This window comes from Pseudoliparis swirei, chromosome 11 (genome assembly GCF_029220125.1).
Source record: "Pseudoliparis swirei isolate HS2019 ecotype Mariana Trench chromosome 11, NWPU_hadal_v1, whole genome shotgun sequence".
Taxonomy (NCBI): domain Eukaryota; kingdom Metazoa; phylum Chordata; class Actinopteri; order Perciformes; family Liparidae; genus Pseudoliparis; species Pseudoliparis swirei.
In genome coordinates, this window is record NC_079398.1 from 21339293 (window position 1) to 21365532 (window position 26240).

A 26240-nucleotide genomic window follows, 5' to 3' on the forward strand; every position below is an offset into this window, starting at 1 on the left:
GAACATATTCAGTTAGAGTACAGAGTAGGAATAATCACAATATTATCTTATCAAAAATCTGCTCTTAAAAAGGCACTTGCTGGAATCACCTTTTTTTATTTATTAAGAAATGAAAATATTTCTATTTTATTTCATCACGGACTAACGGCACTCCCAGGGTTTTTTGTTCAGCTTGTGCAGTTCACCACTTTAAAACTATTTACAACACTTGATGCAATCCTATATTATGGTTTATTTTTTATAACAAATGAACTTTTAAATTAACATTTATTTTATTTTATTAGTGTTGAATCTCACATAAATATTTCAATTTTTGATTCTATGTGAAGAAGTCAAACACATAAAGAAACTAGAGCATGGTGAAGCGTTATCACAAGATTGGGCATTGAATTATGAACTTTTCATTTTGCATCATGCAAGGATTATAACCTTTTGTTAAACACGATTGGTCAAGTAGGACAAGACAAAGCAAATGATCCTTGACCTGAATGTCGAACAGCGTTTATTATGCATTGTCTGGAGATAAATCTACTGTTGTTGAGTCACGGAATGTTTGTGCATTGAAAATTTGAGAAGGATGGAGTGTTAGAGCTCCGTGTGCGTCCCGTTGAGCGGGCGCTGCAGGTGACTCTTGATAAAACCAGTCTTGGCGAAGACCCAATGCTGCTGATCCTGAAGACTTGCGTGCGAGAGCGGCGGCGCTGTATGACCTGGTGACCTCCATCGACCTTCAGAGACGCCGGCGTGGTCTGGGTGACCACTGGCCAGATGGCTTCTTCTTCTTTCCATGCTCGTGGCTTTGACACCCTTTGGTGAAGTCTGACTGTCACGGACGTCATGTCCAGGTTCTGCCAGGACAAAGGACATCACGAAATCAGCTGCAGTTGTCTGAAGAGACATCTGAACCTTGACAACAAGGCGTCTTTTGTTCTGGTGTCAGACAAATAACCAATTATTTATTATCTTACCAAGAACTGTCAGTTTGTTCCTTCTCCAGAATAAGTTGGATATGCCCGACTCGCATGTCAAACTGACTTGAGGGCAGATTAAACCTATAGCATCTGTTTTTTCAACTTCCTTTGTGGGCTTTCTTTTCCAACCGACACATATTCAAAATCACCAGATGTCACATATGACATATTTGTTATTTTATTCACTTCATTGATATATGAATGAGACCTTATCGGCTTGGTGAATACAGTCAACACTTTGAGTCACTGATGAATGAACATGAAGTGGTGTGACCTCGTGTTTGTTTGCTGTGAGATTTATTTTATTGTTATGGAACATATGCTTTTAAATTATAATTCTGCAGATTTAGTAGAAACTCAGAATATAGATTCATGCATGATTTGTTACATTTTCTTACCCAACACTGTCCGTCTGGTGCCAGCAAAGCAGACTTGTATTGTTCACACTGATGAGGCTGCCCAGAAGAACTGCCAGCTCTGTCAATTTGATATCATTCTTTGATAATTAATGTTGGTGTATATATATATATATAAGAATCACTTTAACTGTCTTACAGCGGTGAGTTTATTCAGCTCAGAAATCCGTGTGAGCTCAGCTCCTCAGATCAGAGGAATAATCTCCGACCTGTTTTATCTGCAGCACTTTCCAGAACATCTGATGTTCTGTACCACAAATATTGATTCACTTCTTCCTCTGACTTGTCTAAGAAAACCTCCGGTCACTCAGTGGTGACCTCTGTGTTCACGAGCTCCGGTCAGAGGGACACCCGTGTCTCTAGAACAGGATCCGTATGTCCCCGGAGCCAAACGACAGGTTGGATACCTGGTCTGGACGCAGTGTGGCCGGACGGGGGCTGGCACATGTGGGCAGCCCAGACCCTGGGGGCCCCCGGCCGAAGTGCGTCCGTCCGGGCAGCAGCCGTAATGGGACTGGCTGCAGTGCAGGGCGGGGGCGGAGCCCTGAGGGTCGTGGACCGTGTTCGTCTGGCTCGGATACGTCTCCGGCCGGCGGGCTGCGATAAAAACCAAGCGGGGCGGCGAGTTAACGTCCACACGGAAGAGAAGCTCACACGTCGCTTTAGAAATGTCACTCTTGCCTGTCTTCAAAACTTGAGAGCCCTGACAATAGATTCAATCCAATCCAAAAAGAGCACATAAAGGAGAAAAAAACACAAATGTACAATTCACCAGAAACACGTGTTGATGGTTAAGAGGAAGCGGGGAACAGAGGGACAAGAAGTCCCATCCGTCCAGAGGGAACAATCTCACAGGAAGTGAACGCACATGACTTTAAATTCTTGCTGCAGAATGCCAGAACAGAACATTCCAGAAACACTTCCACACTTCAGTGCTTCGGAAACATTTTAATCAGGCCAACAATGCCCACGGAGCCCTGAAAACATGTCCTGGATAATTAGTGGTGGGACAGGGGGGGGTGGTCCACAAATGGACAGGAGTTATATCAGAGTGGAAGTAGTGCCGAGGAACTGAGAGGAAGCAATTATTAGGGCGCCATCACACTTTTTTTTAAGCGTTTTTTTTGTTTGGTTTAACCACAATGGAAAAGTTGCTGCTGTAAATATCTTGTTAACACATACACTACCGTTCAAAAGTTTGGGGTCATCCAGACAATTTCGTGTCTTCCATGAAAACTCACTTTTATTTATCAAATGAATTGAAAATATAGTCAAGACATTGACAAGGTTAGAAATAATGATTAATATTTGAAGTATTAATGTTGTTCTTCAAACTTCAAGCTCAAAGGAAGGCCAGTTGTATAGCTTACATCAGCAGCATAACTGTTTTCAGCTGTGCTAACATAATTGCACAAGGGTTTTCTAATCAGACATTAGTCTTCTAAGGCGATTAGCAAACACAATGTACCATTAGAACACTGGAGTGATAGTTGATGGAAATGGGCCTCTATACACCTCTGGAGATATTTCATTAGAAACCAGACGTTTCCACCTAGAATAGTCATTTACCACATTAACAATGTATAGAGTGTATTTTTGATTAATGTTATCTTTATTGAAAAAACAGTGCTTTTCTTTGAAAAATAAAGACATTTCTAAGTGACCCCAAGCTTTTGAACGGTAGTGTATATAGTTTGGTCTAAAATGCTTTGTAATTTTTATTTCCCAGAGAGTCACCGGTATAAGTGATATTACAGATGGCGGGTAAGGCTTTGTTTACACACGATCACGTTCATGCTCGCCGCTGGACGGCGTGCACAAACAAAAAAATTCCATCAACCAACCTCCACTATGCTGAGGAGGAATTGTATTTAACTGTAAACGTATATCTCATATTCATGCACGACTCTAACGCCTTCGTGTAAGGCCTGAAGAGTAAAATATGAAATGCATTTTAATGAGACGAAAGTCGAATCACCCGTAAACAATTCGATTTGGCTGCGAAAATATTTACTCAATCGTAACTTTGGAGACCCCCTATTTTTCAAGCAATTAAAAAAATTAATTGTCCGATCTTTACACGTGTGTGTCATATTTATTTGAGTCCAACCTGTGGTGTGGTCCGGCCCATGAGGCTGGAAACCCGTCTGAGTGTTGTCGTGTCCTCGTGTGTCCTGGATGCTGGGAACTCCTGCACACAGAGCATCAACAAACAAACAAACAAACAAAGCCAAAAACACGAGAGCAGTAAGTCAACCGCTCATTCTGAACCCGAAACATCTGTGTGTCCTTTTATTTAAAGATGGAACCGGGCGAGGCACAAACAGCGATCCAGATGTGTGAGAGCGTCTGGGGCCCGCGATGCCGGCGCTCACCCTGCGGGCCGGAGCAGGACTGGCCGTTGCAGCGCTCCGCGGTGGAGGGCTTGGGGTCGGCGTCACATCGCACCGCGGGGTACAGGTTCCTCTGCGGGTCGGAGCAGATCACCTGACGCTCCCGCGAGCCGGAGCCGCAGCTCACGGAGCACTGAGGGAAGAAACCCAGGGAGATTAGATCGAATAACTGTCGAGCGGAGAAGGCGTGAATGCATCCCGGTGTTCCCATCGGTCCCCGTCACGCTCACCAGTCCCCAGTCTCCGACGTGCCAGCCGGTCTGTCGTCGGCAGGCCGCCTCCTCGCAGGGCCGGGCGGCGGTCGGGCGGAGCAGAGCGCCGCAGGAGCTTTCCCCGAGCCGCGTTCCCCCCGAGCCGACGCAGGTGACCTCCCTGGTCTGCCGGCCTGAACCACAGCTCGCCGAGCACTGCGGACGCAGCGGCGCAGATTCATCCGTTAATGGTCATATTGTTTGATGTCATTTGAAATGAAGTGCAAGGAAGGAAACTATACGTTATGTAAAAAGACAAATCTGGAATTCAATAGGAATTCAAATAGGTTGCATGGAGTGTGTGAGGCTTATACGACTTTTCTGGCTCAGGTTTGTGATACTCGTGCAAGCTTGGTTTTACATCTAAGACTTTTGAATTCATGATTACAGGCAAGTCCCAGAGCTAAGCATCTTCTTTATAGATAAATCCAAGAAAAACAAAGATATTTTCCAAAAAGAAATATATACAGGACTGTCTCAGAAAATTAGAATATTGTGATAAAGTTCTTTATTTTCTGTAATGCAATTAAAAAAACAAAAATGTCATGCATTCTGGATTCATTACAAATCAACTGAAATATTGCAAGCCTTTTATTCTTTTAATATTGCTGATTATGGTTTACAGCTTAAGAAAACTCTAAAATCCTATCTCATAAAATTTTAATATTTCCTCAGACCAAGAAAAAAAAAAGATTTATAACAGCTGAGTGTTTGTCAAGGCTCAGGAAACCCTTGCAGGTGTTTCGAGTTAATTAGACAATTCAAGTGATTTGTTTAATACCCTACTAGTATACTTTTTCATGATATTCTAATATTTAGAGATAGGATATTTGAGTTTTCTTAAGCTGTAAACCATAATCAGCAATAAATCAGAATAAAGGCTTGCAATATTTCAGTTGATTTGTAATGAATCCAGAATGCATGACATTTTTGTTTTTTTAATTGCATTACAGAAAATAAAGAACTTCATCACAATATTCTAATTTTCTGAGACAGTCCTGTATATATATATATTAATATATATATATATTTATATACATATTTTTTTATATATATATTTATATACATATGTATATATTTATTTATATATTTATATACATATATATTTATATACATATATATTTTATATACATATGTATATGTTTATTTATGTATATATATATATTTATATACATATTTATTTATATATATATATTTATACATATTTATTTATATATTTATTTTAGTGCTGTGAAAAATAACGCGTTAACTCAGTTAATCCAATTTCAGGTTGAACTAGTTTTTTTTTTTTTTTACGCATTTAACGCATGCGCAGAATGAGCTTCCAATCCGTCTGTTGTTGGTCGACGGGACGAAAAAAAAGTCACTTGCAAAATGGGCTTCCAATACACCACTTCAATCTGAACTCTGTCCGCCTCGCAGACGGGGTCTGTTCATCGGTAATGATCCTTCCGCAGTTCGACCGGAAACCTTGTTACATTTTACTTCCTGTCGATCAGGTCTCAACACGTCGATCGCGACCTGCCAGCCCATCGCGCGCAGTGTCGGTAGATCAATCGACATTAAAGGGTCTCGCCTCTGACATGTTCTCTGTGAGCACGCCTTTTTGTTCTTTTATTAAACCAACGTCGCGTCAACCGGTCTCCACAGCAGCATGTCATTTTGTTCCCGTTGCGTTAACACTTTATCGACCCGCCTCGCGCGCTGGCGTAGAGCCCAGCGCCGCATCAGACCGAGCAAAGTCACTTGTCAATCTGTCCACCTGTCCGGCCGGTGAGGTTTCAGCTTTGCAGCGGTGTCCCGCCGTCCCTTCATCACGGCCCAGTTCATGAAGAAAACCCACAGTCAGTTTGCCCCAGCAGCTGCGAGGAAGACTAGAGGCCTTTTAGATGTATCACAGGAGCATAAGACAAACAAGAGAAAACATGTTCTGTTTAACTTCCACACTTTTACATTTACGAACATATTTGTTCGGGTCAATTAAACCCAGAAAATTATTAGAATTAATATTGCTCTCAAGTTTAAGTGTGAGGTACTATGTTTGTTTGTTGACTACCAAATAGTCTAAATAAACAAAGAAGTTGATATTTCATATGTTTGACACAGTGAAATAAAGCCTGGGGTCAAATTGACCCTAAAGAACACTTCCATATTAAACATTGAATGGGGGTCAAATTGACCAAAGGTAACAGGAGTGGTTAAACATTCTGTTTAGATGAAGATGCATTAATGTTCCATATGGAAGAAAACTGCTAACAACTGCTGAGTTGCAGCACCATTGAATAGAAGAATGGCAATGTATATATCCGCCTTTTGTCATAAATCTCTATACTCACAAATATACCGGAGAATATCGGTAATATGTGATTAATCATGATTAATCCCAAAACCTGTAGAGATTCGCTTTCTTTCATCCTAACAATGTGAAGGACTCGGTGTCTGTTGCCAGTGTTTTGATTTTGGTCTTGAAATTCCAAGGTTACAGGTATTTTATGATGAAACAAAATAATGTTTTTTTAAAATCGAGGATACCAACAAAAATTAAAATTGCACATAAGAAAGGGCTGCATCAACTTTACAACAGAAACCCTGAAACAGGCAAAGTCCAATCCCAGAACAAAAACCAAAACTTGCTTTAACAAGGTGTAAAAGACAAGTGGACCTGGGGAACACAATGTTTCTGAGAAAGAAACAATTTTAAAAACTAGAATGGGCACTGGTAGAGCGAACCTTCATATCACAAGATTGGGCATTGAATTATGAACATTTTGGCATTAGTTGCATCCCAATTGGATACAAATTGCCCGGGCTATGGTAAAAGAAGATTTTGACCTTTTCATGACCTTGACCTTTTTGACCCGATCGATCCCAAAATCGAAGCAAATGGTCCCCGGATAATAACCAATCACCCCACCAAATTTCATGCGATTCGGTTTAATACTTTTTGTATTATCGAGTAACACGATACAAATAAATAAATAAACGAAATAAATAAATAATAAATAAATAAATACATCCCGGGATAAAAACATAACCTTGATTTTCAACGAAGGTAACCAAACAAACAATCTGGGCGGAGGTTAAATACGGGTTTTAAAAAAGAAACGGAACGAGGGTTCAACAATAAGGCATGAGAACCGGGGGGTTGTGAACGGGCCCCCCCCACAGAGGAGGTGATGAAGACATGATGTGGGTTAAACAGGGAGGTGTTTCCAGGAGCAGGAGGAGGAGGAGGAGGAGGAGGAAATGACCTGGGGCAGAAGAAGTGTTTGATATTCCTCATCGTGAAACTAATCGCCTCCTGCTGCTCAGCTCCTGTCGCCCGCCACTCTGGTTAATGTCACCATTCCTTTTTTACTCGAAAAATGACGGAACAGTCGCGCTGATCACGCCTGCAAAGCGGCTTGCAAAATATTAGAAAAAAAAGTGAAACGCAACTAGAAGATTTTTTTAAACACGGAGAAAGTACGAAAAATAAATAATACAAATAAAATAGCAACAGTGATGTTAGAAAAAAGGGGAAATTGATCATAAAAATAAACTTTTTGATATAAACCCCCGACGCCGTCTCTTTTTGTATGTTCTCATCGCATCACATTTCATCTGAATGGTTTGATGAGATTTATCAATTCTGAATTTAGGCTAATTTTTTAGTTCATAAAGATGTTTTTGACAATTTCCATTTTTTTTTTTTAGAGTAGAGAAGGAAGAAACGCCACCGTTTTTATAAATAGGGTTCAAAACTTCCCCTCTGCTGTTCCCCCTGTACACCAACAGCTGCACCTCCAGTCACCAGTCCGTCAAGCTCCAAATTTCCCGGGATGACACCCCCCTCATTGACTCATCTCTGGCGGGCGAGACCGCCACAGGTGGGAGACTGACCACCTGGTGACCTGGTGCAGCCAGAACAACCTGGAGCTAAAGCCTGAAGACAGTGGACATGGTTGTGGATTTCAGGAGGAATGCAGCCCCACCCCCCCCTCTCATCCTGTGTGGCTCCCTCGTCGACGCTGTGGAGTCCTACCGCTTCCTGGGCTCCATCATCTCCCAGGACCTCAAGTGGGAGCTGAACATCGGCTCCATCTCCAAGAAGGCCCAGCAGAGGATGTTCTTCCTGAGGCAGCTGAGGAAATTCAACCTGCCAGGGAAGATGATGGTACAGTTCTACACGGCCATCGTTGAGTCCATCATCTGCTCCTCCATCACCGTCTGGCACCCTGCAGCCACAGCCAAAGATAAGCGCAGGCTGCAGAGCATCATCCGCTCGGCCGAGAGGGTTATCGGCTGCAATCTGCCTTCCTCCAGGTCCTGTTCACTTCCAGGTCACTGAAGGGGGCCAGAAAGATTGTCGCGACCCCTCCCACCCTGGACACTCCCTGTTCGAGTCCCTCCCCTCGGGGTGGAGGCTGCGGGCCATCATGACCACGCCCTCCCGCCACACCAATAGCTTTTTTCCCTCGGGGGTCGGGCTCGTCAATGGACCCCGGGGCTGACTGACTGTCACCCCAGGACTACCACCTCTTCTTCCACCTTCCCTCTCCTCCTTCTTCCCGCTCCTTCCTCTTCCTCCTCCTCCTCTTCCTCACCCCCTCCTCCCTCCTTGCGTTGATTGTTGTTTGTCATGTCCAAATGTTCCACCTTCCACCAAAAAAATTCTCGCTTGTTTGTGAAAACATTCATTCTTTGGCAATAAACCTGTTTCTGATTCTGATTCTGATTCTGAAAATTCTTTAGACATTGCAAAGGACAGCCAAAGATCAAAAATGACAGAAAACATAAAGACCCAAACATATTCAATTGTATTCTTATTTCTTTGTGATATTTATACGATCAACAAATTTGTGTGTATTTCTTTTTCTTTGTTTTGATCATTTTTAATTTTTCTTTGATGTGTTGGTGTACCATACAGGCAATGCAACAATTAATAGGGGAGAGTCAAAAATACCTTGACATTGTCAAGTACAAGGACACGCAACGACAAATCACTCTAAATGAGCGGCTCAAAAACGGTGACTTGGGTGCTGAGGGCTACTTCGAACCCCCAACCATCGCACAGGTGGCAGGCACTCCCACCACTGAGCAGGGGGCTGAAGATTCGCTGGATGAGTTGCTATTTTACCTGCTGCGGAAACCTGAGTTTTGGAACCATCCCAGTGGGACTCGGCTTCAACCGAGCATGCCATACCCGTATATTCAGGGTATGTGGGGCCAATTTTCACTCTGACTCACAAATAAAAAAAAATAAAAAATTTTTTAAGAAAAAAAAATTAATCTCTGCTCTCTTTTTCTAAGTTTATCGACTAGACGTAATCGCAAATGGAAACATCACACCTAGACATTCAGTACAACACCAACACACACACCACAATCACATGGGTCAACCGGTCTTTGTTTTGAGGAAATGAGGCACACACGGTCGACTTCATCTGAGCAGCAAGCGAAGGAATCCAGAGAGTCACTGAAGTATCTCCGACCCCTGCTTGACCCACAGGACCCAGCCTGACACCGGCCCAAACCTTTCCTTTGAGGCACTCACAACCAGACTACGCAACAAGAGGGACATTCTAAGCCATGGAGCCCATCGTCATAGTACAGATGGAGGTAAACAGAGGTTCTTTGAGGAAAGCATAACCCGGTGAGAGAGTAGGCGTCCAAGAATGGGTCATTAAAGCGAAGGATCAGTGCCGTCCTTTTCTAAAACCTAAAATCTAGGGACGTTTACATTTATTATAATATTTTTTGGGTAATTAAAGATTTTCTTATTTCAGATCATGACCGATGATACAGTTTTAAAATTAAAAAACATATGGTTGTGGGGCTGAGCCGATTGACCCCCTGCTTAAGCTTACGTCGAAAGAGCCCGAGTTACCTGAACACAAAGGCTCGGGGCCTTTTCGAGGATCTCCACAACTGTGGTGGGTACAGGTACGCCATCCTTACAGACAGTCACAACAACACACCAACAACCGTCAACAAGCTGCTGCTGTTTACACTTTTTTACGAGCACCAACTAAAAAAAAGCCAACAATCTAAAAAACTAAATGAAATCTGGATTTGGAGCAAAATGTCACTTTTTTTCTTCTTTTTTTTAACAGGTGAAATTGGACTGTCGTTTACCTGCGGCTCTGTGGGCACGCGTGGGGGTTGCACGTACGGTTGTTCTGTGGCCTCGGCAGAGATGCACAGAGATAGTCGGGGTAGGCCTCGTTGTCAACGGTGCAGAACACCGAGCGAGACTGGTGTCCTGACGGCGGTGAGGATGAGAACGGTTGTGTCATTTTTTTACAAGAAGCAGGTTAATTAAGAAAAGCTTTGAACAAGTCCTGGTCTGCCTGAGGGGATGCTGTTTATCTGAGACTCTGACCTGATCCACACTCTCTGCTGCAGGAAGACCAGGATCCAAAACTCCAGGAGTAGCCCTGTCTGGAGCGTCCATTGAGAAGATAATACTCAAACTCCACTCCTTGATTTGGCTCCTGGCTGATCAGCTGAGAGGAGAGGGTTGGACATAAAAATGAAACTCCATTTATAAAGACAAGAGTCCCGGTCCCTAGAGGACGAAACCTGCAACACAATTTGTGTCCAACTGGTGAACGTAAGTCCGATATTTACTCTCCTTTTTACCTTCGCATTGAAAATGCGGAAGGTAATGTTTTGATCGCCGTGTATTTGTATGCGTGCGTGCGTGCGTGTTATTCGCATAAGTCAAAAAGTATTAAACCGAATCGCATGAAATTTGGTGGGATGATTGGTAATTATCCGGGGACCATTTGATTAGATTTTGGGATCGATCGGGTCAAAGGTCAAGGTCAAGGTAATGAAAAGGTCAAAATCTTCTTTTTACCATAGCACGGTCAATTTGCATGCAACTAATGCCAAAATGTTCATAATTCAATGCCCAATCTTGTGATATGCGAAGGTATGCGCTCTACCGAGTGCCCATTCTAGTTTAGCTCTGTTTGGCTCTCCACTGACTTACGAGGAGAATATTTGGCTCTTTAGCTGCTAAATTCAGTTTTTCGCTGAGCGGGTAACGTTTAAATCTTTTTTTTTAGGGCTATTTGAACAGAGAAAGTGGACAAAAACGGGGAAATTGCAGGATGTAAATCCAAAACGTTGAATTAAAAGAGGGTATACGGCTCAGTAGAGCTGGGGAGAGTCACATGTCATGTAAATGTGATCCTTTGTATCAGCTTTAAGGAGAGGTATTGAGCAGACAAAGACACCAGTCGATGTTACCTCAACGACCAGGGGTTCGGTGGTGGGGCCGCGGCCGATGATGGTTTCGGGCACATTGTCTCCCTCAGCTCCTCGCTGGTAGTACAGCACAGTCCCAGCGATGGGTGTCGACCTGGAAAACTCAATTACCCAGTGGCCATTGAGGTAGTACTCACCACGCAGGTTCTTGATAGCTGGCCGTGCACAGAGGTTACAGTCAGTGTAGATACAGGATAGAATTAAAATGTGCGTCAAAGCCGTGAACTACTTCTTTGATCCTCTCGGTCCGTTTTTCTGAAAACACAAACTCACCGAGGTAGTTGCGCGTGGCCACTGTTTCTCTGATGCTGATGGTGGTGGCTCCGACAGGGATGATGAACATCTGGTTGTAGCCTGAGATGAAAACGAGACGCGACTCATTTCACACACACACACACACATAATCTACAGAGTGCTGCAAAGTCGGACTAAAGATATCGGCGCTGTGTGGAACCTCGGAGAGAGGGAATCATCTTCTGGTGTGAGAAAATGAGCTGATTGAAAACATCTGGTGGGAGTGAATGTGCAGCGTACCGGTCGGCAGGTCGCGGACCGAGAAGCGGTCCTTGACTTGGGAGCAGGTCTGTCCGTTGCCCCCGCACTGCAGGCAGGCGTCCTCCTGCTGAAGAGACCCCAGCGTGTCGTCACAGCCGAGACGCTGAGGAGGGAAAAGGTTTCCTCAGTGAGCATGTTGGGGCGGATAGCGGCCTTTTTCAAGGAAAACAATCCACCAGCTCCCAGTAGGTTTAGTGATGATAACACACACACGTGATGGGTGTTTTTGTGAAACGGCGGTTGATTAAAGAATATAAACACTAAAATATACGTTGCTCATAGAAAAAGGAAACTTTACTCCATAAAGCCTCAAAAAAGCAAGCGTCCAGTCACAGGAGCAGCTGCTTTAAAGGGGCACCGGAACTTGATGATGATGCAGATACGTAACGTTCTAAACCGTTTGCAGAACAATCAATAAGACTCTGTAAGAATTAAATTAATATTTTTTCAACAGAGTTTTCCTCGTGTGCAGAGATTCGTCGTTTCTTTCATCCTAACAATGTGAAGGACTCGGTGTCTGTTGCCAGTGTTTTGATTTTGGTCTTCGAAATTCCGACAGGTTACAGGTATCGTTATGATGAAACACACATAATGTTTATTTAAGTACGAGGATACCAACACAAAAATTAAAATTGCACATAAGAAATGTGCTGCATCAACTTTACAACAGAAACCCTGAAACAGGCAAAAGTCCAATCCCAGAACAGCCAAACCAAAACTTGCTTTAACAAGGTGTAAAAGACAAGTGGACCTGTGGGAACACAATGTTTCTGAGAAAGAAACAATCTTAAAACTAGAATGGGCACTCGGTAGAGCGCATACCTTCGCATATCACAAGATTGGGCATTGAATTATGAACATTTTGGCATTAGTTGCATGCCAATTGGATACAAATTGACCGTGCTATGGTAAAAAGAAGATTTTGACCTTTTCATGACCTTGACCTTTGACCCGATCGATCCCAAAATCGAAGCAAATGGTCCCCGGATAATAACCAATCATCCCACCAAATTTCATGCGATTCGGTTTAATACTTTTTGTATTATGCGAGTAAAACGCATACAAATAAATAAATAAACGAAATAAATAAATAATAAATAAATAAATACATACACGGCGATCAAAACATAACCTTCCGCATTTTCAACGCGAAGGTAACCACGCAACAAACAATCTGGAGCCGGAGGTTAAATACGCGAAAGTTTAAAAAGCAACGGAACGATGAGGTTCAACAATAAGGCGTGAGAACCGAGTGGGTTGTGGACAGCCGCTCCCCACAGAGGAGGTGATGAAGACATGATGTCACGGGTTAAACAGAGGAGGTGTTTCACGAGGAGGAGGAGGAGGAGGAGGAGGAGGAGGTAATGACCTGAGAGCAGAAGAAGTGTTTGATATTCCCTCATCGTGAAACTAATCGTCCTCCCTGCTGCTCAGCTCCTGTCGCCGCGTCCACTCTGGTTAATGTCACGTTTCATTCCCGTCACTTCGATTTACTCGTAAAATGACGGACGACAGTCGCGCTGATCACGTCTGCAGGCGAGCGGCTTGCAAAATATTAGAAATAAAAGTAGAAAAGCAACTAAAAGATTTTTTTAAACACGGAGAAAGTACGAAAAATAAATAATACAAATAAAATAGCAACAGTGATGTTAGAAAAAAGGGGAAATTGATCATAAAAATAAACTTCTTTGATATCAACCGACGACGCTCGTCTCATTTTGTATGTTCTCATCGCATCACATTTCATCTGAATGGTTTGATGAGATTTATCAATTCTGAATTTAGGCAAATTTTTTAGTTCATAAAGATGTTTTTGACAATTTCCATTTTTTTTTTTTAGAGTAGAGAAGGAAGAAACGCCACCGTTTTTATAAATAGGGTTCAAAACTTGTAGCTACAACTCACATGAAACACGTATCTGACGCACCTGCTCTTCATACCACAAGTATTGATTCAGAATGACTTAAGCTAAGATATAACAATGATAGGCAGAGAAGTTTAACTGGGAATTTTCCAACATGTGATTTGATCAAGTTTGAGTTTAAGTTTGAGTTTAGTTTATTTCGATCAGCAAAATATACAACAACTAGAACGGGCACTCGGTAGAGCGCATACCTTCGCATATCACAAGATTGGGCATTGAACGCTTGGTCCTGTCACACCTCAAGACCATCACCGACCCACTCCTGGACCCCCTGCAGTTCGCCTACAGAGCCAACAGGTCTGCAGACGATGCAGTCAACATGGCCCTTCACTACATCCTCCAGCATCTGGACTCCCGAGGAACCTACGCCAGGATCCTGTTTGTGGACTTCAGCTCTGCCTTCAATTCCATCATCCCGTCCCTGCTGCAGGACAAGCTCTCCCAGCTGCACGTGCCCGACTCCACCTGCAGGTGGATCACAGACTTCTGACCGACAGGAAGCAGCACGTGAGGCTGGGGAACGTCTCAGGCTCCCGGACCACCAGCAGGTTCCCCCAAGGCTGTGTTCTCTCCCTCTGCTGTTCTCTACACCAACAGCTGCACCTCCAGTCACCAGTCCGTCAAGCTCCTAAAGTTCGCGGATGACACCACCCTCATTGGACTCATCTCTGGCGGCGGGACGAGACCGCCTACAGGTGGGAGACTGACCACCTGGTGACCTGGTGCAGCCAGAACAACCTGGAGCTCAACGCTCTGAAGACAGTGGAGATGGTTGTGGATTTCAGGAGGAATGCAGCCCCACCCGCCCTCTCATCCTGTGTGACTCCCCGTCGACGCTGTGGAGTCCTACCGCTTCCTGGGCTCCATCATCTCCCAGGACCTCAAGTGGAGCTGAACATCGGCTCCATCTCAGAAGGCCCAGCAGAGGATGTTCTTCCTGAGGCAGCTGAGGAAATTCAACCTGCCAGGAAGATGATGGTACAGTTCTACACGGCGTTGAGTCCATCATCTGCTCCTCCATCACCGTCTGGCACCTGCAGCCACAGCCAAAGACAAGCGCAGGCTGCAGGCATCATCCGCTCGGCCGAGGGTTATCGGCTGCAATCTGCCTTCCTCCAGGTCCTGTTCACTTCCTGGTCACAGAAGCGGGCCAGAAAGATTGTCGCCGACCCCTCCCCGCCTGGTCACTCCCTGTTCGAGTCCCTCCTCGGGAGGAGGCAGTCCATCATGACCACGACTCCCGCCACACCAATAGCTTTTTCCCGACGGCGGTCGCTCATCAATGGACCCGGGACTGACTGACTGTCACCCCAGGACTACCACCTCTTCTTCCACCTCTCTCCTCCTTCTTCCCGCCTCCTCTTCCTCTTCCTCCTCCTCTTCCTCCCACTCCCTCCCTCCCTCGTTGATTGTTGTTTGTCATGTCCAAATGTTGCACCTTCCACCAAAAAAAATTCCTCGTTTGTTTGTGAAAACATTCATTCTTTGGCAATAAACCTGTTTCTGATTCTGATTCTGATTCTGATTCTGAATTATGAACATGTTGGCATTAGTTGCATGCCAATTGGATAAAAATTGACCGTGCTATGGAAAAAAGAAGATGTTGACCTTTTCATGACCTTGACCTTTGACCCAATTGATCCAAAAATCTAATCAAATGGTCCCCGGATAATAACCAATCATCCCACTAAATGTCATGAGATTCGGTTTAATACTTTTTGTGTTATGCGAGTAACACGCATACAAATAAATAAATAAATACACGGCGATCAAAACATAACCTTCCGCATTTTCAATGCGAAGGTATTCAGAATTCAACAAATTCACTCTCCAAACGGCTTCAGGTTTCTTTGACCGGATGAAGTGTGTGCGTGTCCATTCTCGGTGCAGCCTACCTTGCAGACTCCCTCCACGCACACGTCCCTCCGCCCGGGGTGGCAGGCCGTCCCGTCGACCACGGAGCTGCGGTGACGATAGAAGAAGTTTTCCCCTCTCGGGATGCAGTTCAGCTCACAGCGGTTCTCCGCTGTCGGAGACACGAGCTTCGGTTGAGAATAAAGCTCACCTCCCGATTTGATGATTCATATATGCAACACAGCCGTGGCTCAGTACATGTATCTTAGTGGGTGTTTTGGAGCCTTTTTTATTTGCTACTTTTACTTCACTTCTAACCTCCATAATATGGAAGCCACTTGTAGAGTTTCCCCTGGAAGTCAGTCCCATCAAACTGGGAGCACTGGTCTTCACGGAAATCCTTGGATCCCTCGGGACAGTCCTGAGCGGAACGATGGGAGAACAAAGTTTATTAGCCTTTCATCAGATATAATTTTAAAAAATTATATATGGTTCAATTAAATAAGGAAGACACACAATGTTTAAAAATGACACATTGTTTTCGGTGTGTTGGTTCACCTGGATGTTGCAGGTGCGGTAAGACTTGTCTGGTCCCACACAGTTGTGTCCTCCGTCAGTCCTGAGTGGAGGAAACAGAGCATGATGGAATGATTTGTACGGATCAAACCGGATTTATCTTGATAAAGTTCACTACAAGAACTGAGTCAAACTAGAATGGGCACTCGGTAGAGCGCATACCTTCGCATATCACAAGATTGGGCATTGAATTATGAACATGTTGGCATTAGTTGCATGCCAATTGGATAACAATTGACCGTGCTATGGTAAAAAGAAGATTTTGACCTATGCATGACCTTGACCTTTGACTCGATCGATCCCAAAATCTAATCAAATGGTCCCTGGATAATAACCAATCATCCCACCAAATTCCATGCGATTCAAGAAGATGTTGACCTTTTCATGACCTTGACCTTGACCTTTGACCCGATCGATCCCAAAATCTAATCAAATGGTCCCTGGATAATAACCAATCATCCCACCAAATTTCATGCGATTCGGTTTAAAACTCTTTTTTTTAATGCGAATAACACGCATACAAATAAATAAATAAATAAATACATAAATAAATACACGGCGATCAAAACATAACCTTCCGCATTTTCAATGCGAAGGTAATAAGCCTTTAATGATTCATTAGTTTGCTCAGTTTTAAAGGGGTACTCCAGAGATTTAGTATTGTACTTGGCATAAAGTTGGGGGACCTGTGAGAGACATATTTAACAAAGGAGGGTGAAAAGTGAAGCAGATATACTGACTTTTAGCCTCTAAAACTGATGAATCCTAAATTTCCTATAATGCAAGAGGATATTTTTCAGTTTCTGAAAAAACGTTCTGTTTTTTCAGAAACGCTGAAAGCTGAAACTTGGATCGCATTAGCGTCGTTATTTTTTTTCACATTTTGGAAAGCTCCTTTAAAGCCACAGATGACATGCTTTCATGATGGATGCCTCCTTCAATCCCGAATATGTGTTTTCATTCACCTTATTTGTGCTGAGGAATCCCCTTTTGCCTCTTTTACGACTCAACTTTGATAAAAAAAAACTTGTATGGGTCAGCTCAGACTGTCTACATATCAAGTTCCAGACAGATTAAGTGGCACTCCTCTTTAATCTCTGCATGTCATAAAAAGAAAACAAGCTCTCAGCATCAAGAGAAGCCTCAACGTCGTCACCCCTGAGCTGAGATCGTTTTGCCGCCCTCCCTTGCAGCCACGCTGATAACTCATGATTACGTCACCTCCAAGAGAAACCTGCCCTTAAGCTTTCAAAACAAGCCGCGCTCCTGTCAGCACGCCAAGACCGGAACTGAAACATGTCCAAACACTCAGTGGCAACATCCAGCCTTCGATTTCTGGCCTTTTGGAGTGGAAAATAAGCATTTGGAGCATCAAGCTGTATTTTAAAATTCACAAAGGCACATAACAGAAAAGCTACATTGATTGAGCGCAGAAAATGTAAATAGATTATAGCCCACGAGGTGAGGTTGTTTTATACTAACATGGGAGCACCCAACGCATCAACAGCAGTTTAATTATAGTATTTATAGGTGTAATTCTGCCAGACAAGATTTGACATAGTTCAACTAAATAGGTAGCAGTGGGCGGGACTTCTTCATACAGGAAACAGACTCATTGACAGACAGGCTGAGTCACTCACTGACTGACTGGACATGTTGGAAACCAGCATCTAACACAGATCAATGGAAAACACCAAACTTCACCCACCCTACAGAGAACTAGCAGAACAAAACTATATTGTCCTACAGTTTCTCCTTCCCTTGAATGCAACAGAGCCTCAAACAGATGAATCAGAAAACAGTTTGGACACGTTGAAGAAACAACTCATTGTCGACGTTCTTCCTCGTGGACAAGGCAAATCCAACATGTCCTTTTTTAATCAAATTATTGTTAATACTATATGTTGTTATTATAGAATATTCAATTATTTGAGTTTTTACTAATAATTAGAAATGTACAAGCATTTTAATGTTCTAATGTGTCAATTTGGCGCCAATATTGGGAGTTTGGGACATTTTTCTGCAGAATGAGTCCATTTACTTTTGATACTTTTGGTAGTTTTTGCTGCTAATAATCTCATATTTGAACACACCACTTCTCCCTCATGTTGCACTTCCTGATGGCATGAGGCGCCGCCTGGATTCTCAGTCTTGTGGTCGATGTTTTTTGTTGTTTTCGTTTTAAATACTGTTTTCTGCTGGGATTCCCAGAGCTCTTTCACTAGAGAAGAGCTCTTGAACATCAGGGGAACAACTCCAGCGGATTTACTTCCAACGTTTTTAACTTCTGTGGAGATACTGGACATTTTGTAAAGGGTGCTCTGCTCACTGGTGGTGCACAGGTAGGAGAAGGAAGCGATCAGGGGCGCTTGCGTGCTACGGCTCTGGATCTCGTACATCGCTGCCGGGCATATTCTCTCCAGCGTCCGCTCAGTGCAACAAACTGGACGAACTCCAGCTGCTGGTGGGGAGAGACAGAGACTTCTCCTCATCCTCCGTTCTGTGCTTCACGGAATCATGGCAGTCGACAGACTCTGCGCTCCAGCTCGCTGGCTTCCAGCTGTTCGGCCGGACCGGACACGGGCTCTCCGGGAAAAAAAGGGTGGAGGAATCTGGAATCTTTTACCTCAACAGCGGCTGGTGCAACGGTGCGGTGATCCGACAGCACTTCGCGCCCGGACCTGGAGTGCATAAATTCACTGCAAACCTCTCTCCCCACGTTACTTCGCGCATCATTCATCTGGCGGTTTTTATGCGCGGCGAGAAAGTGAGTGAGCAGGCACAACAGACCTCGCCGTTGTGTGGGCGGACCACGGACTCTTTAGTTTTGTTGTACTTTTAAATTAAACAAAACCTCAGCCAATAACCCCCAATATAGACAGTTAATTAAATGCCCCAACAGAGAAGAGCATTTGACCACTGCTGCCCTACCAGAGAGGCATTCCTGGACCCTGCTGCAGAACAAACAGCAGGGCCTATCACGCCGTCCCTCGAGCTGCACTGGGAAACTCTGACCACGTCATGGTTCATCTGATTCCCTCATACAGGCAGAGACTAAAGCTCTGCAAACCTGTGGTGAGGAAGTTCAAGAAGTGGACCAGTGAGGCTCTGGAGGATCTACGGGCATGCTTGGACTGTACTGACTGGGATGTCTTCAGGACTGCTACCAACAGCCTGGATGAGTACACAGAGGCTGTAACTTCCTACATCAGCTTCAGTGAGGACAGCTGTATTCCATCCAGCTCAGGGTGAGTTATAACAACGACAAACCCTGGTTCACAGCGGAGCTCAGGAAGCTAAGACTGCAGAAGGACCAGGCATTCAGGAGTGGGGACAAATACAGGTTTAGCAAGGCGGTGAGAGATGCTAAACGACTGTACTCTGAGAAACTGCAACAGCAGCTCTCAGCAAACGACTCTGCTTCTGTCTGGAGAGGGCTCAGGCAGATCACCAACTACAAGCCCAAATCACCCCCACTCCATGAACAATGTGCTTCTGGCAGGCGAGCTAAATAAGTTCTACTGCAGCTTTGAAAGACAATGGAGCAGTCCTGAGACCATCCCCACAGCCCCACCAACAAGCCACAGACCATCAGCCCACCCTCCCCAGCCCATCAGGGGCTCACACCTCTGGAGCACCCTCCATCAACTCAGCGGCGCCCTCGTCATCCTGGAGAGCTGTCAACAGGCTGTTCAAAAGCAGAACCCCGCAAAGCAGCGGGCCCGGACTCCGTCTCCCCTCCACCCTGAAGCACTGTGCTGACCAGCTGTCTCCGGTGTTCACCGACATCTTCAACACCTCCTGGAGACATGCCACGTTCCAGCCTGCTTCAAGGCCTCCACCATCATCCCGTCCCCAAAAAACCCAAGATCACAGGACTCAATGAGTACAGGCATATATGCCTGACCTCTTTGGTCATGAAGTCCTTTGAACGCTTGGTCCTGTCACACCTCAAGACCATCACCGACCCACTCCTGGACCCCTGCAGTTCGCCTACAGAGCCAACAGGTCTGCAGGCGATGCAGTCAACATACCCTTCACTACATCCTCCAGCATCTGGACTCCCGGGAACCTCATGGGATCCTGTTTGTGGACTTCAGCTCTGCCTTCAATACAATCATCCGTCCTGCTGCAGGACAAGCTCTCCCAGCTGCACGTGCCCGACTCCACCTGCAGGTGGATCACAGACTTCCTGACCGACAGGAAGCAGCACGTGAGGCTGGGGAAACACGTCTCAGGCTCCCGGACCACCAGCACAGGTTCCCCCCAAGGCTGTGTTCTCTCCCCTCTGCTCTTCTCCCTGTACACCAACAGCTGCACCTCCAGTCACCAGTCCGTCAAGCTCCTAAAGTTCGCGGATGACACCACCCTCATTGGACTCATCTCTGGTGGGGACGAGACCGCCTACAGGTGGGAGACTGACCACCTGGTGACCTGGTGCAGCCAGAACAACCTGGAGCTCAACGCTCTGAAGACAGTGGAGATGGTTGTGGATTTCAGGAGGAATGCAGCCCCACTCGCCCCTCTCATCCTGTGTGACTCCCCCGTCGACGCTGTGGAGTCCTACCGCTTCCTGGGCTCCATCATCTCCCAGGACCTCAAGTGGGAGCTGAACATCGGCTCCATCTCCAAGAAGGCCCAGCAGAGGATGTTCTTCCTGAGGCAGCTGAGGAAATTCAACCTGCCAGGGAAGATGATGGTACAATTCTACGGCCATCGTTGAGTCCATCATCTGCTCCTCCATCACCGTCTGGCACCCTGCAGCCACAGCCAAAGACAAGCGCAGGCTGCAGGCATCATCCGCTCGGCCGAGAGGGTTATCGGCTGCAATCTGCCTTCCCTCAGGTCCTGTTCACTTCCAGGTCACTGGGCGGGCCAGAAAGATTGTCGCCGACCCCTCCACCCTGGACACTCCTGTTCGAGTCCCTCCCTCGGGGAGGCTGCGATCCATCATGACCACGACCACCCGCCACACCAATAGCTTTTTCCGGCGGTCGGCCTCATCAATGGTCCCGGGACTGACTGACTGTCACCCCAGGACTACCACCTCTTCTTCCACCTTCCTCTCTCCTCCTTCTTCCGCTCCTTCCTCTTCCTCCTCCTTCCTCTTCCTCCTCCTCCTCCCTCCTCCTTCTTCTTCCCTCCTCCACACACGTCACTTTAACATGCACTTTAACTAAAACACACCACTTGAAGCACACACCCAAACACTCTCACATTATTTGTTGTCTTTCCGTCGCGTTGATTGTTGTTTGTTTGTCATGTCCAAATGTTGCACCTTCCACCAAAAAAAAATTCCTCGTTTGTTTGTGAAAACATTCTTTGGCAATAAACCTGTTTCTGATTCTGATTCTGATTCTGATGAAGACAAATCACTGTATGGGTTACATGAGGCAATACGCCGGCTGGATTCCAGCTATGAACATTCACAATGAAAGCCGGCAACAACACTCCCCACTCAGTCCTGTGCAGTCAGATGTTACAAAACAACCTATAAGTGGAATAAAAAACTTTTAAAATAAAGTATAATTAAAAATAACAAAAAATAGCGTGTTCAGCAGAGTCGTCCTGACAAGCAACCAACGGCCAGAAAATATAGTTTAATATTAAAGGGCCCCTCCCTGCAGTCTGCTCTGGATGCAAGAGAAGTCCACGTCATCCTGGCTTCAAGGCATTCTTTTACTATCAAGATACAGTCTGTGACCATGAACCTCTCAATCAGCTCCATTCACTACCTGCTGCAAGTGTATTCAGGGACTCACAATGAAGTGACTCACAATGAAGTGTGTCAAAGGGAGGCAGACTGGTGGTGCATGTGTTCAGACAGGCATGTTTCTGTAAATGTAAGGCAATAAAGATAGGTAGGTAGGTAAGAGGGTAGTAGGTAGGTAGGTATGAGGGTAGTAGGTAGGTAGGGAGTAGGTCAAGGGTAGTAGGTAGAAGGTAGTTAGGGAGTAGGTATGAGGGTAGTAGGTAGGTAGGGAGTAGGTCAAGGGTAGTAGGTAGTTAGGGAGTAGGTATGAGGGTAGTAGGTAGGTAGGTAGGTATGAGGCAGGGTAGGTATAGGTAGAGTGGGTGGTAGGTGAGGTATGAGGTAGGTGGGTAGCAGGTCAAGGGTAGTAGGTAGTTGGGGGGTAGGTATGAGGGTAGTAGGTAGGTAGGTAGGTAGGAGTCAAGGGTAGTTAGGGAGTAGGCATGAGGGTAGGGTGGTAGGTGGAGGTAGGTAGGGAGTAGGTATGAGGGTAGTAGGTAGGTAGGTATGAGGGTAGTAGGTAGGTAGGGAGTAGGTATGAGGGTAGTAGGTAGGTAGGTAGGTATGAGGGTAGTAGGTAGGTAGGGAGTAGGTCAAGGGTAGTAGGTAGTTAGGGAGTAGGTATGAGGGTAGTAGGTAGGTAGGTAGATGTGTATGAGGGTAGTAGGTAGGTAGGGAGTAGTTCAAGGGTAGTAGGTAGTTAAGGAGTAGGTATGAGGGTAGTCGGTAGGTAGGTAGGTAGGGAGTAGGTATACAGCTAGTAATTTGGTAGGTAAGTAGGTAGGTATGAGGGTAGTAGGTAGGGAGGTAGAGAGTAGGTCAAGGGTAGTAGGTAGTAGGTCGAGGATAGTAGGTAGGGAGTAGATTGAGGGTATCAGGTAGGTATGTAGGGAGTAGGTATGAGGCTAGTAGGGAGGTAGGTAGGTAGAAAGTAGGTATGAGGGTAGAAGGTAGGTAGGTTGTAGGTTGATGGTAGTAATTAGTGAGTAGGGTGAGGGTAGTAGGTAGGTATTGACTAGGTATGACGATAGACTGTAGGTAGGTAGGTAGGGAGTAGGTTGAGGGTAGTAGGTAGGTGGGTAGGGAGTAGGAATGAGGGTATGAGGCTGTAAGGGTATTAGGTAGGTGGGTGGGTAGGTAGATACGATGGAAGGAATGATAGAAGGAAGGAAGAAAAGATGGAAGGAAGGAAAGAAGGAAGGTAGGAGACGTACCTGTGTGTGATACAGCTTCTGGTTCTCACGGTCACTCCGCTGCCACAGCTCCGGCTGCATTCTCCATAAGGACCCCATGAGTCCCAGCGATCCACACCGGGCACCTGGACACAACACACCAGTTTATACACTCATCACAATGTAAACAACAACATTAACCTTGTAATAATGCTTTAACTTTATAATACTCATAATACTTGTATATCTTCAATAATTCTGTGTTTGTGATTAGTGTCCATTAGTTTCCCGTTCTTCATCTACGGGGACTTTACCATGAGCACTGGAGCCAACAGCAGCTGGAGGGTTACCAGAGGCAGGAGCATCTTCGTCGTTCCCTGAGAAGAAACAGAAAGAAGAGGAGACGGCCAGTTAGTGACTAATGGGGCCTTTTACACATTGAGCAACAAGCCGGGGCCATAAATCAGAGTGTGTGGTAATGATTTAGTTTGAGCAGATCATCGAGCTGAACGTAGACACAGACATGATTCAACAGTTCTGTGGTTTGGTTCTCAGCCATCGACCACAGCAGACGATCTACAGCTGCATCTGTGGCTCCAGTTATTAAAGCTCATGTCTGATGAAATCCTCGAGGTTTGGGAGTGGGAAATTAAAGCAAAAATGCCAAAACATTTACTGACTGTAATAGATATTTTGGTTTTGCTGTCGCAATGGATTGGAGACTCTTTTTCTCATTATCTTCCTAAATGTTATGGTCTGAATGATTGATAGAGAAAATAATAGCCAGAAAGTGTCTGAATGTTTTGAAAAGCGCAATCTAAATGTAATGTATTATTATTATTATTCATCGATAATGAAATTAAACAGTTGCAGTTGTGACTGTGAAGTAACTGAAGCTGTGAATTTAACCAACAAAGACAACACAGCGTATGTATCATCACCAACGCTTTTTAAAGCCACACCCCTTTTTGTAAGGCCACTCTAACTTTAAACGGCAGCCTTATGATTTCCCTCCGCTGGCTCGTCAACTTAACCTAGCTAGAAAAGTCTCCTTTGTTTGTTTGTTTGTCTGTTTGTTTGTTTGTTTGTTTTCACCGGGGCAAACGGAGGGTGTGTCTTGCACCTCTGAGAAAGAGAGAAGAAGAAGGGGGTCGGCCGGAGCTGCCAAACCACCTCTGACCCCGCCTGCCATGGCGACCAGATGCCCCGGCAGTGATGGCCGTTAAACCCCGCGGACAACAGTCAACAAGTCAGAGCGGCGGTGATGTCAGAGAGGAGAGAAGACGAGTCTGATCCTTCTCAGACACAAACAACGGTCGCCGCAACACACGCCCAGGATTGAGCAACATGATGGAGTCATCGTCACTAGGTGGAGCTGAGATGTCTGGGCACCTCAATGGAGACGAAGCTTTGAGGAAGTTAATGACCCTCGTCATTAGTGACATTACTAATGCATCTGTTGGCTGTTTTGTAACATCCACCAATGAGTCGTTTAGTCCATAAAATGTCATGGACTTGTGATAAACGCCATGACATGTTGCCAGGATCAAAGGTTGTTGTTTTCAAATAGTTTCTTACAACCAAAACTAAAAGATGTTAAATACAACATTATATTAAATAGAGAAAAGTGGCACAATCAAACATTTTATTGAATGATAAGTTTAAATTTAATTGAAGGTCCAAATTGTTCATTATTTCCCCATTAACAAATACACTAATCTGAACTGCACTAATGTCTAATCTTAAATATGGTCCTGTCAGAGTTATATGTTTTAGTTATAGACAGTCAGGAATATCAGGGTCCCGTGCTGAAGACCATAACAGATCTCCTGCCCTCGTGCTGCAGACATGATGATGTCATCACATACTTTGAATACTTAAAGACACAATAAAGAAAGTATTGCTTAGCAATAAACCTCAAATCAAAGTCACTGCAGCCCATCACATGTCAGTCAGCAATAGGCACATATTTGGCTTGACTTGCATTAATAATCACCTAAATTCTTATACATTTTATTACCTAATCTTTTAAATGATATTCTTCCCCTGAGTGCAATCAATAATTTGTTTTAAAGCTCACAAAGCCTTTCTCCTCAGGCTGAACAAGCTATTATCGACCCAGATTCCCAATTATTCGTTACTCAGAGAGGGCAAGCAGTGTCTTGTGTTCTGTACGCGAACCTGGTCAGTTTGGGAAATCATCAATGGATCCTGAGTGGAAACTATTATATGAATGATATTTCTATATAGATTGAACTATGTTGTATTTCCTGTGTTAATTCTGTCTCTGTTGACTCAACATTATTATATTGAATCTCAGGTTAGTTATGTGTCACATCTCGATGTGTGTTGTTGTTGTTGTTGTTGTTGTTGCGTGATATCCATTTCTTGACACAACTGCTTTTGTTATTCATCATAACTGTGGTTCCGTCCGTCTATAAACTTTCTTATTAACCTTTCTCCCAGTGTAAAACGTATCTTTTCCATCTCCTCTAATATTCTCGTCTTCCTCAGATAAAAGAAAAGAAGAAGGGATTCATCTGTTATTTTAAAAGAAATGCAATAGGAGAAGAAACCTCAGAACTACTCACCGTGTTTAGTGGCTTTAAATGCGGTGTTCTTGGAGTCCAATGAGCCGCTGGTGCGTCCTTGCGCAGGACCGACTGACAGCTGGTTTCTCTCTGGGAGTTTTGACTTGGAAGTCTGGAAGGTTCTACAAAGTCCTGGATATATGAGGAGGGTTTTCTGGCTGCAGCCCTTTGTCTCTCTCTCTCTCTTTATCTGTCTTGCAGGAAACCGACCAGGAGACGCAGAGAAAGTCCTCTCGGTTGAACCTCCTCCGCTGCGTCATCGGCGCGCTTCTTTTTTAAGCAGCGAGCCTCTCCTGACCGACACGGGGGGATACTTCACGGACACTCGGTAATTTCAGGCTTTAAAAATAACAGTTGACCAGCGTGTCGTTTGTCATACGGTCCCCGTGGCTTCCCCCTCCACTTCGCTCCATGTCATTATAATGTTCTCCCCTCCACACACCGCACATACCAGGATAACCACACACACATCTCCTGTGAAGGGCTAATGCGAAAGGAAAAGGTGGCTTTTTTTTTTAGCTGACATGG

At 44.9% G+C, this 26240-nt stretch overlaps 1 protein-coding gene across 1 annotated transcript in view; it reads right to left on the reverse strand.

Annotated features, from left to right (window-relative positions):
* The window catches only part of LOC130201706 (papilin-like), a 56749-nt gene extending 30777 nt beyond the window's left edge, over positions 1 to 25972 (reverse strand). Inside the window, 18 exon segments of the mRNA XM_056426797.1 lie at positions 1795 to 1984; positions 3498 to 3578; positions 3763 to 3913; positions 4011 to 4187; positions 9568 to 9574; positions 9901 to 9966; positions 10149 to 10275; positions 10396 to 10519; positions 11271 to 11443; positions 11562 to 11642; positions 11823 to 11946; positions 15663 to 15793; positions 15940 to 16042; positions 16180 to 16240; positions 23164 to 23267; positions 23436 to 23498; positions 25713 to 25787; positions 25790 to 25972. Of these exon segments, the coding sequence (XP_056282772.1) occupies positions 1795 to 1984; positions 3498 to 3578; positions 3763 to 3913; positions 4011 to 4187; positions 9568 to 9574; positions 9901 to 9966; positions 10149 to 10275; positions 10396 to 10519; positions 11271 to 11443; positions 11562 to 11642; positions 11823 to 11946; positions 15663 to 15793; positions 15940 to 16042; positions 16180 to 16240; positions 23164 to 23267; positions 23436 to 23498; positions 25713 to 25787; positions 25790 to 25972 (2021 nt within the window).
* Positions 25973 to 26240: the final 268 nt, after the last annotated feature.